The 15,032-nt window shown below is 36.8% G+C and overlaps 1 protein-coding gene across 4 annotated transcripts in view; it reads right to left on the reverse strand.

Annotated features, from left to right (window-relative positions):
* Positions 1-13,601, reverse strand: part of LOC117962538 (probable ATP-dependent RNA helicase DDX4) — a 28,860-nt gene extending 15,259 nt beyond the window's left edge. The window contains exons 1-13 of one of the 4 annotated variants that reach the window (XM_034924288.2): positions 13,501-13,600; positions 12,445-12,573; positions 9,964-10,012; positions 6,524-6,637; positions 5,756-5,836; positions 3,969-4,016; positions 3,409-3,501; positions 3,052-3,123; positions 2,650-2,706; positions 2,463-2,507; positions 1,991-2,035; positions 441-580; positions 151-303 (exon numbers count right to left, since the gene is read on the reverse strand). In XM_034924288.2, the coding sequence (XP_034780179.2) occupies positions 151-303; positions 441-580; positions 1,991-2,035; positions 2,463-2,507; positions 2,650-2,706; positions 3,052-3,123; positions 3,409-3,501; positions 3,969-4,016; positions 5,756-5,836; positions 6,524-6,637; positions 9,964-10,012; positions 12,445-12,519 (972 nt within the window). In that variant the 5' untranslated portion in view covers positions 12,520-12,573; positions 13,501-13,600. Of the gene's footprint in view, positions 1-150; positions 304-440; positions 581-1,990; positions 2,036-2,462; positions 2,508-2,649; positions 2,707-3,051; positions 3,124-3,408; positions 3,502-3,968; positions 4,017-5,755; positions 5,837-6,523; positions 6,638-9,963; positions 10,013-12,444; positions 12,574-13,500 lie in introns of all 4 variants that reach the window. The other 3 variants (XM_059012821.1, XM_059012817.1, XM_059012826.1) reach the window with 3 other exon arrangements.
* Positions 13,602-15,032: the final 1,431 nt, after the last annotated feature.

Below are 15,032 nucleotides of genomic sequence, written 5' to 3' on the forward strand. Positions count from 1 at the left end.
TCATCATTTAGTTGGATGACAACATATCAGCTAACACCACCCTGTTTGTTATAAATCCCCAAATCCTTTTATTGAAATTGATTTATTTTTAATACACTTAAATGCCAAGACGTAGGACTCTCACAAGCCTTCCCCTTTATTTGCACTTACAGTTTTTCCAGATCCTGTCTGCGCACATGCCATTACGTCACAGCCTCCTAAAACTATCGGAATGCCATGCTTCTGAACTGGAGTGGGCTTGACATACCCCGATTTACTGATATTCTTGTTTAAAGTGTCACATAGTCCAGCCTCGTCAAAAGTCTACAGCAAAAAAAGAAAAAAAAATTAAGAAACTAAGAACTATGCCAATAAAACAAATATTTTGGAAGCGTCATCTCAAAAGTAGTATTTCTCTGGGTGCTAGTACCCTTCTTAGAACTAAAAAGACAATGACTAACCATTATTGCCAGTGGAGCATTTCCAGATACATCCACTAGGATATCATCATATTTGTTAAAGTTGATTCCTGTCTCGTAATGAGCAAAAATCGTATCTTCTTCTTCCGGAGGTGGAGGTGGTACATAAATTACCTTGGGACCTTCGGAAAAAGAGTTGGCAAAACATAACGCAGACATAGTGGAGGGCAAGGGTATTGAGAAGGTGCAATACTGCATGACCAGAGACCAAATGTGTGCTTGTTTACGAAGTGAATAGGATTAAACAACTCGGAACGATTCATCTTCTTATATACTATAAACCCAAATCACTTTATTTAAGGCTGTGTCATGCTTAAATCATCAGAGGCTTGATGGGGAGTATATTGCCATGGTTGCTGCAAGCATGTGGACTGTGCACATTTGTCAAACTAATTTTAAAAGGCACAGCAGACATCTTATATGAACATTTAACCCATTCAAACTGAACATTTGAAAACAAAGCTGAATTTCAACAGTTATGCATTTTATTTGAAAATGAAATCATTTAAGTTAGCATTACTTTACACAGAGATGCCAACTATTAATTTTATTTAAAAAAAGCCAGTGGCTGCTAGCCCCTGGAAAATTAAAAATAAATGTTCCAATAGAATTGTGTCTCATACGTTTTGTTATATATGTTTTTAAAACATTTATCAATATCAAGAAACAAGTGGATAAAAGCAGATAATGTTTCACAAACAATTTAAATCAATTACAGATGGAATTAACTTTATAAATATTTATTGAGAAAGTATTTTGAGTAGTGTCTATTAACATTTATCATGGCATTGCAATTTTACTAGGTTTGCTTATGGTAGTTAGCATTTAGCACTGTTCTGTATATAAAATATTGCTTTTATAATAGAATACACTGTGCATATGTTTACGGTTTATGTACAGAAACTGATATGCAAACAATATAAACACTATAGAATTTCTTTTCAAGATGGCAAGACAACTGGATGAATCACTGTTGGCAAATACTGGCACCTGATTCTGGTGTATATGAATCTTGATAGTGATTCAGTTTATATAATATACGTGTTCACAGTATATTTAAATAAATGCTCAGTTCTAAACCATGTGTTGTGTTTATTTTAACAAAAGAAATTTCAGTGAATGTTGTTGGGTCTTCAGGTAACAGAAATATTTTTGTACCTTTATCTCTTTGAAAACCCCAAATCTACTGAATAGTATTTTTAAAGAAAATATTAGAAAAAAATACTAAATAGTGTTTATAAAAAAAAAAGAGAAGATGTTTTTATGGTTACTGAAGTACGTTAGTGTTCCCCAGGGTGTTCTGAAAAAAGCACACCAATTCCAAGATGCTACTGCAATAAATAGATTTTTTTTGTGAATTTTAAAGCAAGGCAAAACACCAGACTAAAGAGATCAGAATACTAGTATGCACCTTAATAAACAAATACAATAAATACTGTTCAAAGCTTATTCAAATATTCTATATTAAATCATTCCATTCAAAACTATTGTTAATCATTGTAACACCTTAATCCATTACAGACAACACATACCTGCATTTTCACCACCTTCATCCTCTCTATCAGACCTATAAGGTGCTGGTAAAAAAATACTAAAGTTTATTCAGAAGTTTGCATTCAGGTTTACCAAAAACAGCTTAAAAAAAAAAAAGTGTTATTTCTAGTGGAATAAACTTAAACATCACACCTCAGGTGAGCAATGTAAACGGGCAACAAGACTAAACAAATAAAAAAAAAAAGTAACTTTACAACAGTAAATTAATCAAACACATTAGCCATGGGTTCTCAAAAGGAAAAACAGAGCCAGGCTATAAATGGACAGTAAATACATGAAGCACGGCTAGCTTTGTTGGGATGCTCGGAGATTTTAGTGGTGTTTTTTTATTCTTAGTGTAGCGACTGACATGGCTGCGGTCTATTTGGATTATGTTTTATATTCCCAACGTTTTACTCATGATTCACAAAAAAAAAAACATCTGCATTATCTGAGATGGACCCTCTCTACCTTTTTCTGAAGAAAGTACTTCTTCATCCCTTCCTTTATAACCTCCTAAAAACAAAAACAGTTGCTATTATATTCCAAGGAGCACTGCTGTGTTAATCAGTACACACAACTTGCAATGAAGATGAGCAGTCGGTACAAACGGACGTAACTGATTGATTCTCCTATTAAAACATGTAAATTGAGTTACCTCGAGATCCTCCCCGGCCAAATCTTCCTCGTCCTCCTCCTTCACCACTGTCATCACCTGCAACCAGAGTAAAGAAAAGATGAACCCTCTCTCAAAGCGCGTAGGGTTTTCAGAATAACCACCGCCTAATACTGGATTTGCACCAGCTTTTTTATTAAATATTATTTTCAGGTATTATCTTTCAGTAAATCTGTCGTACTATAACAATATAAAATAAACAATAGCGATACATATGCACACAACACACCACCCTCCACACTCCCCCATCGGCCCTACGTGCCACAATGAGGCCAGTGCCCCCTACTACCTTGGAAGTAGCCACATACCTTAAAACTAATTGAAAATCCTGACCATAACGTACAGGTTCAGTCAGTAACATGTCCAAGGATCAAGACAACAAACCTGAACGACTTCCAAATCCTCCTCTTCTGCCTCCAAACCCACCAGAGCTGCCAAAATCATTGTCTCCATTATCTTTAAAAAAAATAAATAATAATAATAAAAACCACACAACACATATACACAGGAATGTATGCAAACATACACTGCATATACCTGTAGCACCTCACTTACAACACTTATATACCAAGTATCCCTATATAGATCATCCAGTCTTCAAAGAGTTATATTTATACAGTATGTCCACGAATAATAAGTAGTTAAAACGGAAAACTCCAAAAAAATCCATGCAGGCTTGTACCTCTGCCATTTGACACTTAACCAACACTAATAAATAACTGAAACTCTACTGTCACTCACCCTGCCGGAATCCTCCTCTCCCTCTTCCAAACCCACGGCCGCCTTCTCTGCCTCGTCCACCGCCCGATTCAAAGGAAGAACCACCCCTGAATCCTACAGCCAAAAAACACATGAAACACTTCTTATACCCCACAGACGCACAGCTGCAATAACTGTACTAGAGAGAGAGTACACCTGTGTCGTTAGGGTCAACTACCGAGATCCACCCTCTACCCAGAAACTGGAGCAAAAAGCTGCGCCTCATTGACGGCATTGATCAATAGAGTGAGACTACGGAGTGCTGCTATAGACAAAAAAAATATACAAGAATAATTTGAGCTTCCAGGATAGAGATAGCACTAGGATTACATGCCTCAAAGTATTCAAAAAATGTTTCATATCAGACAAATGGTTTATAAACCAAATGGAAATGTGAAAGATCCGTATCATGAATATGTCCCATAGGTTAAAAAAACAAAAGTTACTAGTAAAAAAAAAAAAAAAAAAAAAAAAGATTGAGAATGCTTTGTGGTGGAGGGGGGCAGGGACAGCATTTGACTACTACCTGGCAGTAAACATACCTCCACCACGGTTTCCAAAACTGCCTCCCCCATTTTGATAGTCAGCGCCTGCATGGAGAAAGCATTGAGAAATCCCAATGTTAATTTAGTCAAGAGATCAGGTGCATTCTGCCTAGTTATATTTATAGTCAAGTAACAGCTCAGATTATACGTGCTGCTTAACAAGCTATACGTTGATTATACTGCATTTAACATGACTTGAACCAAGAGTAACACAAGAGAAGTCTCACTCCGTAATACACACACCTGATCGACAGGGCCTGGGGAGGGGGGGTCCTTACACATTGTAGGGCATATATTTAATTAATGTATATCAGCAATCCCTCTCTTCCTTATTAGACTTACAACACTTGCACTGACTCAAGTCCAACTTGATTACAGGTAAGCTTGATTACAGTTAACCCGTCCAAGACTTTATTCAGACTGGAAACACGCTTTCTATTGGGCTGGGACATTAAACTGCTGAGCCGAGACACATGAAACAAGGTTTTAAGCCAAGATCTTTACTCAAATCTCTCTGTGCTTCAGCATTACACCACAAAAAAGGATTTACCAAAATAGTATACCCATTTCTACAGCAACAAGGATACATTTAAGTTATCTGGAGACCTCTGCTGTTACCCAAAGACATTTTACAAGACATCCATTATCACCTATCGAGGACTTTTCAAATCCTCTACTCTGCCATCTTGTGGGGAGGAAAAAAAAATCAAGTAATACCAAAAACATCCAGCAGCATTTCCATCCCTGTAGATAAAAACCCTCTCCACGTACTCTTAATTCGTAACATGCAAGAGTGACACCACCATAAACTACATTCAAACCAAGTGGGGCAACTTCTGGCAGTCTAAGAACTAGTGTAGGATTATGGATGTGCAAATACAGAAACAGATTTAACAAAAATATCAATCTTTAACCCTTTGCAGTCCATTGTCGGACTGGGTCCGACATTGCAATTATTCCTCACAGGTCCTTTGTCGGACTGGGTCCGACATCATTATAGCAACGCAATAAACGGGTGTTTAGTCGTTTTTTCTCCGGAAAAAGCCGAGAAAACCATTCAATTGCCGAGTGGGAGCGACAGGAGCCGAGATAAGTCGGGGGGGGAAAAAAAAAAAAAAAAAAAAAAAAAAAAAAAAAGCGTATCTCATGAATAGTCATACATGGTATCAGGTATCAGATAATGGGGCGTTCATAGTAAACAAGCTGGCTGAGTGCGTCAGCGCACAGAGACTATCATGGACATTTGCAGAGCTTTTTTCAGATGTTATAGTAATAAAATAATGACTTGGATCGCATTATTGAGGAGTTTGGTGATAAAACGAGTGATCCGGAGATGATCGATCGGTATGTACGACTATTATTATTATTATTATTATTATTTATTTCTTACATAGCTGAACGCTATAGCAAACGAAAGGGTGGGGCGGGGCTGGAGATGCCTAGTGAGTGCTTTGTTGATATGCAGGGCCATTTAAACCCGTTTGACTGTGAAAAAAAATACTTTTAAACAGCGCGTATAAAATTAACTGCGCGTGTGAATTAATTAGACCTGGCGTGCCTGACGCGCAGTTAATAAATGGACTGCAAAGGGTTAATATCACGTAAATACATGCCATGAATACAGGAGAGGCGGGGTTCAGAAAAATATGGGCAGGGTTAAATGTCCTTGCATCTTAACATATTAACAATGCATGGTATATGGTCCGCATTGGCATAGCATGTTTTTATAAATTGCTCAATATGCAACCAGCCCCATTTGCTAAATCAGTCTTTATACTTCTTACCTCTTTGATTCCCAAAGCCACCTCTTCTTCCAAAGCCACTACTTTTTTCATTGTTATTGTTCCAGGAACTATTTTCATTACCTGCAAAAAACAAAGGCATTTGTGTGTGTGAGTATATATTTTATATTATATATATATATATATATATATATATATATATATATTATATATATAATATAATATATATATATATATATATATATATATAATATAATATATATATTATATATATATATAATATAATATAATATATATATATATATTATATATATATATATATATTATATATATATATATATATATATATATATATATATATATATATATATATATATATATAACGGAATGAGTTCAATACTACGTATAGGAAGGGTGACGACGAGGTGATTTGTACTTGATTGAAAAGACACAGTAACCATAAGCCACCACTCAGGAAGACCACACACAAGATATTGTATATGCAGTCAAATATTCTCTAGAAGTACACCTCAATTCTAGCTGTTTTCCAAAACACCCTTATTTCTAAATCCCATACTGCAGCCAGTCGCCATCTGTGACAACATACAACAAAGTTGGTTAATAAAAAAAAGTATACCCTTTATGACCTTGAATTCAAGTAGAACTGCCAAACATGGTACACATTACGGCATGCAACTTAGCCCAGCCCCCGTGCATGTCCAAATATTTATTAAAACTAAAAACATATGCGATACAAAATGTTTCACATCTCACAGAACCCACACACAGCATGGTCATGCAGTCACTTGCCATCTTGGTGCTGCTGCTGCGCAACTGAAGTACACCAGCCGTCATTATATGACTGCATCCGATGAAATGCGGCTCCCTGTGGTTTAAAAGGCTGTCCATAGGATGAAAATCCTCCTAGAGAACAGTGGCCATATAAAAGCATTAATGCTACACCCATGACACATTGTGGTTAACCTAGAATAGTTACACCCAGCGAGTCCAAGCAAAATGAAAAAAGTATTTAAAGTCTCTCCTTTCATCAAGACATTGCTTTCATTGAATATATTTGTACCATTACTCCATAACATCCAACTTGCTAAAGTTAACAAGTGTAGATGAATAGTTCCCAAGACATTGTAGCCTTTCCAAATCACAATCCACAAAAACATGCACAAATAGAACACCTCATGAACTGGTATGAGCTTCATCCCAATCTGATAATCAGTTCTGCAGATGCTGCGTTATAGGACGGCAAACGTGTGTATGTGGCTAATATTGGTACGAGTAAAACTGAACAGACCGAGGCTAAATAGTTAAGGACTGTTTACCGTGCTTTGAGTGCTGATATAACCCATACAGACAGTCCTATAAATCTATGATATACGGCTTTATTATTAATATGCAAGAGAAAAACACTGCGATATTTGTTTTATACTCATTACCAACCTGTATTTAGTCTACTGTCAATTTAATTGAAAAAATTGATGATAATATCAACAAGTTACTGTTATGTGTTGATATGAAGAATATAGCACAGTAAAAACTGGAAGATGCAGGGTTGATGTCACGAATAGGGTTTCTCCGTGATGAGCCATGGAATGCAGAAGGTGAAAAGTATGCTCCAATTGCCTGAAAGATCCTGAGCAGTCTATAATATTTGTTAATCTGAACAAAACAAAAAGCACAAAGCATAATTTGTTGCAACGGCACCTCTGATGGAATAGTTTGTTAACAACCACCCCAACCAGCAAAGCTGCTGGGTTTTTATACATGTGACCATCTCCAAATTAACAATAAATTAAATCAACCCTACCCAGAGAAGGTCACATTCCGCGCAAGTTTTTGTTTGTATGGCCGACAGTTATACAGCAGAGACGAGCTGCTAACACCGCCTCTGCCAGACCACATTTAAACAAAACACAAAATTCATTTAAAATCATACAACATCCTCTGTTTAAATAAACTTAAACAATACATTTTAAATCAGAATACATTCACCCGTGCCAAACAAACACCACATTTTATCAGCTGGACTTTGCCCTGCCCCCTCTAATTATGGCAGGGCTTTTCCTCTGCCCTGCCACAGTAACATACAGGAAAGGCCCTGAAAGGAGCCTCCGCTAGAAGAGGCAGAGTGGCAGTTTGTGTGCACACTTACAAACGTGTAACCATGAAAGCCAAAGTACAATCTGTTATGTACAAATGAAATGTGGGGAAAATGTTAGTTGACATAGGTTAGGACCATGATTTAAATGCACAACAGAGGGAGGGTTCTCCACCCCTACACCCCCCACCCAACTTAAGATGCACAAATTCACTGAATTTAAGCAGCCAAATGCACTACTTTGCATTTTGCTGAACACATGCATAATGCATCAGTACATCATTACCTACATCCACAAGATCAGGGGTGTGCAATTCGTATCGCCCGACGCCCAGGACAACAAGAGCTGCAGTTATGAATTAATTAGTCACTTAGCAGACGCTTGTATCCAAAGCGACCTACAGAGTCTAGGTGGTGAACTATGCAACTGCTGCTGCAGTCACTTACAATAGGAAACGGTTTAGTGTAAAATGTCTTCTGAAGGTAGGCAGCCACTGCTCTGTACTGAAACACACGCCCGGGTTGGGTTATACTTTGCCTGTTGGACAAATAGTTTTTATGTATTCATTTTTCCTATGTTCATTCTGTTTCTAGAAAAATACTACAGTATATTTCTAGAGAGCCACGCAAGTTTCTGAAAACTGAATTGTGGAAGTTTAGCACCTACACACAAACATTTTAAAAAGTGTTCACTTCCGATTGGCTAGCTGTAGAAAAAGGCGATCTTCCATTGATTACTAAGAAACCAATAAATGGCTGCAAGAGCGCCTCTGGCATGGCACAGGGCTAATCTTTTAAACTCAAGGTATTCTTTACATTTTTTTGTAAGTTGGCAAATAAGTGATGCTGATTTCTTAATACATGATATTTAAATGCAGCAATCTAGTAAAGTTAAGTAAAGTAATAAAAAAAACACCCATAGGTCTCCAAGGTATTAGCAGATTAGAACAAAATTGTGTCGTGTAACTTATTTGAGTCTCCTTTGTGGTCAAGCGTGTACCTGTTGGGTATTTTTTTTATTTTTTAAACAAGTCAAGTTTTCTGTTTAGAAGCATTTCAAAACACTTTCCCTGGCAAAAAAATGTAAGGATTTTTTTTTTTTTCGATTTTAGTGTTGCTTACCTAATTTGCCATTTACCACATACTTATTTATTTTCAATTTAAAACGCTCCATAAAAAATTATCTTTATTATATTTGAACAGAAGCGATATTAGTTATGTATTGGACATGCACAATCCATTGATTTGTGAAACTGTTAAAACATGAAGATTGACAGATTTATAAATGACAGAAATTAAATGCTTATGAGATCACTGTACAACATTTTATTTCAAAATAACACTGTAAATCATGGCAATGTGTTTATGTATTAATTAATGTATTTATTTCAGAGAGTAGTGTAGGGAAAGAATGTTGCCCTCCCAAAAAAAATAAAAAAGCCATCAGGGTTGAAAACATCAGTGTCACCAGTGTTCCAGTTAGATGACAAAAAATAGCTGTAAAATGTTGTAGTTAAAACAAAAAGTATATAATAGAAATAAACAAAGAAAAACACCATTTTGTCTTTGTAGAATTTCATTGCGTACATTTTGGTAGAACAGTAGAAAATACCGAAAACATTGACAGGTTATGCACAAGTCCTCTAAAAATCTGGGGTTCAGCAGATACAAAACAAACATTACGAAAAAAAAATTCTACAAAGCAGCAGCAGGTTTTGTATTTGTGATGCAACAAACTAAAACACCTGTACATCAGGAATTGAATTCATCTTATAGAGAAAGTGTGGAAAAAAAACAAAACAGGCAGAAGCTTTTTTTTAGAATTTCAGTAACTCCCTAGTATTGCTTATTATAGTTGTACTGTTAGTATGTTACTTAATTTATTCATAACTTGTAGGATTCCCAAATCCTACAAGTTATATTCTAATTTTTGTGTGTGTGTTTTGTGCGATGGGGAGGGGGAGGGGGCAAATAGATTAAGGACAAGTAGTTTTTTTCTAGCATTTTGTCCATTGGACAAGAAGTTTTTCAAAAATTGCACACGCCTGCAAGATACTGTGATGTGGATACAGATACCTTAATACAGCCCCACATTCTGATACTCTTTCTCCCCCCCCTCCCCTCATATTTTTCCTACCTGCAGTAAACGTATTGCTTTTGAAATCTTCTTTCTTGCCAAAGTTGTCCTGTGAAGTAAAAGCAAGCAGTTACATATTTGACTGAAGAGCAAGAGGGACTATAATCTGATAGAATGCAAATGCCTGGAAGTCCAGAGGTGCTGTATTAACACTAGCACAATACGATGACCCCAGCTTCATGCAGCAGTTGTGATGGTGAGCAAAGGTGTGCGAGTACTGTTGACTAAAAATATAGCTTACAACAAAACCCTGCATTCAAGAGATTTAGAACAGCAGAAAAACTAAAATACACTTAAGGTTTGTGTGGTGGACATGTGCCATTAACGAAATGAAGTTAAAAGAATTATAATAAAGGGCTGGAACTCAGCAAAAGTCAATATAAAAAAAATAAAAAAAGGAAGTGAAAAGGTTACCGTATCAAGCTGAAAAGAGTTTTCTTTGTGAACTACAACAAACCAATGTTGTCTTTCGCCACTCAATGCCTACGTAAAGTTTTGAATGAACACGAACAGATTTTTTTTATCGTTCACTGCACCTTCTTGAGCAGCCGCACTCATCCCCGATAGATTCGGTTACATTACCTTCAGGATGATTTAATTGACCTAGTTACATGAGCAGCTGATATATCTCTTGACTTCAGTTTTGTACTGATGCAGGGGTCAGCTGCTGCTGGGAAAACCAAGTTTATTTCTCAAAATGACCAATTTAAGGTGACAGAATGCATATAAATACATGGGAGTGTAATTAGGAAACATTTAGACAATTAAAAATGAAATTTACTGCAGCTTACTTGATTGCAGTAGAAAAACTGCCACTCATTAAACTTAGCTTTCAGACTGTGACAATGGAGAAGAATGGTTTGGAAATATCTAACATATATGATACTGTGTTTTCTGTGGTGTATTTAATATCGAAACAGAACAAACTCACTGAAACTTAACCTTATTTTTTTTTATTGAAGCAATAAATGGTTTACATGTACAGTAAAAAAAAAAAAAAACAACAACAACAACACATAAGAGCTGACTGCACATGCTCTCAGACCAGGACTCCACTAACAGAGCATGTGAGCTGCAGCATGCGATTTCCCATATTACAACTGGACAATTAAAAAAAAAAAATGGCACCCAGCAATTGGATTTGGCCACTGGCTCCTAAGGCAAAAAGTTAGTCTGGAGCCATCTAGGCTGCTGGTTGACACACACAAAAAAAAAAACACAGCATTTCTGAATAAATAAATAGTTACTAATAATTTTGGCCTTGCTCTTGTTGCCCTGTATTGGTATTTGGAAGCTCACTAGGGCTGCCACCTGCCGCTATAATTTCATTACACTTTGGGACAGGACAGGGTTTTTAAGTAAACTTCTTAATTAGCCGAATCATTGTGATAATACAAATCTTACAAAATAAAAAAGCATCTCTAATAAACATGTGTGTAGGTTTATTCAAGATACTTTTTGTAAAATTAGTATTTCAGTTATCAATATTTAAAAGTTGCTCTTTATATCCTGTTAATTAGTAATATAGCCCTAATTTATACTGACTCTCCAATTAAATAACACTGATCAGGTGTTCACGCTGTCTGCTGTCAGGAATAGTGAACAGCTGATTAGTATTAATGATTTGAGCGGGAAAAGGCGATATACTATTACAAACTATAAATAAACTTTAAACTATATATCATTTTTAAAACTATTAACAAAATAAATACATATTGATGGTACTTATTTAATTTGTTGAGCTTGGTCCACACCTGAGCTATCAGTTGCATGCAACCAAGTCGCTTATGTGTACGTTCCTGCAACCAGTGGAGCCGGGCTCTACTTTCCAATCAACCCCCCGAGCGACTTCTGTAGACGTAGCGATCACGTGGCAATTTGTGAACGCTGATTGGTTCTTATAATGCTGACTGCACGGCTTGCATATCCTGTCATAAAGAAGGGCTAATTTTTAAAATGTCGGCAGTAAAATGTAACGGTTTCGTCCAGCTTTTACGTGGCTTTGTTTTTTTTTTTTCTTTAGGGAATATGACATTTCAAATAACAGTTGAAAAAATAATAACAGCCAAACTCTTCCTCGTTAGTTACATTACGACCTGACCAAAAAAAGTGTCACCTCTGTTGTCAAAAAATAAATACAATTGAAACTTGTAGACGAGGGACAAAAAAAAAAAAGTGTCAACTGTTTTTTAAAACCTGTCAGATGTGGACAAAGCAATTGCTTGTAACCCAGTTGTGCGATTTCGGAAGCGATTGGGTTGCGCAACTGATCGTTCAGGTGTGGACCCGGCTAGTTTAAAAGCTATTATTGTACTATTGTCATGCTGCCTCGAGATAATTAATCACCAGAATCAATTTAGCAAAGGTTTAGCGCTCAATTCGCGTGTTAATTTCCTTCAGTTTAAAGGCAACTTCAAAATCCTGTTTTGGCTCTCTGTGCTCCGGAATTATGTACAGATCTACTGTAGTTTACTGCCTTACCATTATATTTTTGTTTGGGAAAAACGAAGGAGCACTCGATGTTCCAACTTCATCGTCCCAGTCTTCATCTGCCATTTTTTCTGAATTCTAGGTTTTCTTTGAGGCTTAGAGAGGATGGACCTGTTGTAACTGTAAACAGTAAATTAAACACAGGTTCGTGTCCAGTATTCCATTTAAACTGGTGGGTGGGTGACCTCAGGAGGTTTCTGCAGGTTTAATACACACACACACACACACACACAATACTTAAACTTGCAATCAAAAGATCACAGGCAATTTGATCAAAACAATTGTAGTGATATTTAAATGTAAATACGATTTTCACAATGCATGAATCAGGGAGACAACGTGACCAGAAAAGTTTCCAAAATGAGCGGGCCTGACTGGGGCAAGTACAGCACAATCGTCCGCCAAACATTACAACCAAAAGGTTTAAAAACACAACTCGTAACATCACACTCAATTGTACAGTATGTCAGCAGAGAGACTAGATTTTCACAATGTCCAAAGATTTACACACGACTCAATGTGCGGGCTAACTAATGTTGTACAACTAATTTCGCCAACGAATGTTGCAATAGTTAAAACAAACTAAAAAAAAAAAAAAAAAACACAAGTGGGTCTCAAAGATCAACTTCCATCATCACCAATGACTCTTTGTATTAAATAATTTGGTATTAGTCTATGGCGCGTTAATACGGACATACTCCACACAGCATACTCTGTCGAACCTGTCTCCGTATTATAAGACGATTAGCTTTGCTTAAACTTAATCAACAAATGTATACAAAATCACCTTGCTGTCTCATGCAAATGAACATTTAATGTTTTTCATTAGTTAACTTATTTGCATTAAAAAGGAAAGGCTTACATACATTTTGCTTCAGTTATTTTGGTCCTAAATGGTCACATAATATATTTTACGCAAACCATCCATTACATTACATATCTTAACATAATGTGTCATGTATTATGTTGTGTGACAAAAACTAACTAAAACGAAGTACTAATTTAAGCAGTGAAAAAGCATGTACTTTGAAAAAACAAACAGTATACCTCCCACAAGAATCACGAAGCCAGCTCCTGTTTGGACGTGGGTGAAAAGAGCGAAGAAACTTCGGAGAGATAAGTAAACGCGAACGGAACGGCGGGAACGTACCACGTGAGAAAGTCGTGCTTCATTTTTTTTTTCTTATTATTATTTTGTGTATGTGAGGTCATTTATTTTACCTCACTAGATTAAGTGTTTATATATACAAAAAAAATTATATTTATTATAATTATTATTTTTTTAAAATTCAGGATTCCACCTCACAAACCCCATATCCAAAAACGCATTAATATAACTTAATTTTTATTATTATTATTATTATTAATAAACGGAACATTTGTGTCACAGTACATAATGCATTCTGGGGAATGTAGTGTATTGGAGAATTGAACACGTGGACATTTCATTTGGTGTAGAGTTTTATATGTGTTCTTTTGTACTGAATTGTATGTGTGTTCAGATAGTCTCTGCTTGACAGTTACATCAGATTATAAGGACCAAACAGAAACAAATTGGGTCTTTATTCAGTTCTGTTTGAAGAAGGAATAACGCGCTATTCGGAGCCATACAGCACAGGCAAATGAGTGGGATTAATACTTTGAATCCTTAATTTTTGTGTTTACAACAATCCTGGTCTGCGGGATTGCAGCCACGGTTGCCAAATCCGCTTATATAAACGGAACTGGGCTTGATTTTTGAGAGGGGGTTGGAATTTGAGAGTCGCGGGTTGAAATGTGCATAAACACCCATACTCTAACATGGGTTGCGCTTGTTTTTGGGTTGTTTTGAAAGGCAGTGCCGCTTTGTTTTCTCGTGAGACTTGGCATCACTGATTGCAGCCCATTCCTGGCACAGAATCTGTAGGGTGTCTCGGGAAGTGGGTATACTGGGAGGATTTCGCGGGGATTGGTCGATTGCTCAATGAGGTTCATGCCAGGAGACTGGCCAGGCTATATGATGGCAGAGTTGTGAATGATGCCATGACCATTTATCTTTGGTTGCAGGGGCGGTGTAAACTGGGGCACCAGCTTCCTTTAAAATGCAGCCCTCTTTGGATAGATGACCATGGCATAGACAGGCAAAGCCCCTCTTGAGAACGTTGCTGTACCGGGCAGAAGTTACTGTTCCTTTGCAGCCCGTCAGCTGGGACTGTTAAGTACAGCAAAGATAAGAAAGAGAATCATGGCTTCACAACTGTCATGGCCTGTCCAGTCACTGGACATGAACCCCATTGATGAGCACGTGTGGACAAGCCTCGACAGATCCTTACGAAAGCGTCCCCTAGTAAACCCACTTCTGGTGTTACGCCAAATAATAGTGTCTTCGGAAGAAAAGCGTCTCATCTAGTCAAGCGCGCATGCAAATTCATTTGCGTATGCTTAGTTTATTTTTTCCGCAATCATAAAGTCTTCTTTCTTTTTTTTTCAATAACAAATATATTTCTAAAATAGTGTCAGTGAGAACTATTTTTGCATCCGCAGCACATGATTCACACACATTGCAAGGTGAATGGAGACGGTATTCAGCTCCGCTACAA

This window comes from Acipenser ruthenus, chromosome 1, assembly GCF_902713425.1.
Source record: "Acipenser ruthenus chromosome 1, fAciRut3.2 maternal haplotype, whole genome shotgun sequence".
In the NCBI taxonomy this organism is placed as follows: Eukaryota; Metazoa; Chordata; class Actinopteri; order Acipenseriformes; family Acipenseridae; genus Acipenser; species Acipenser ruthenus.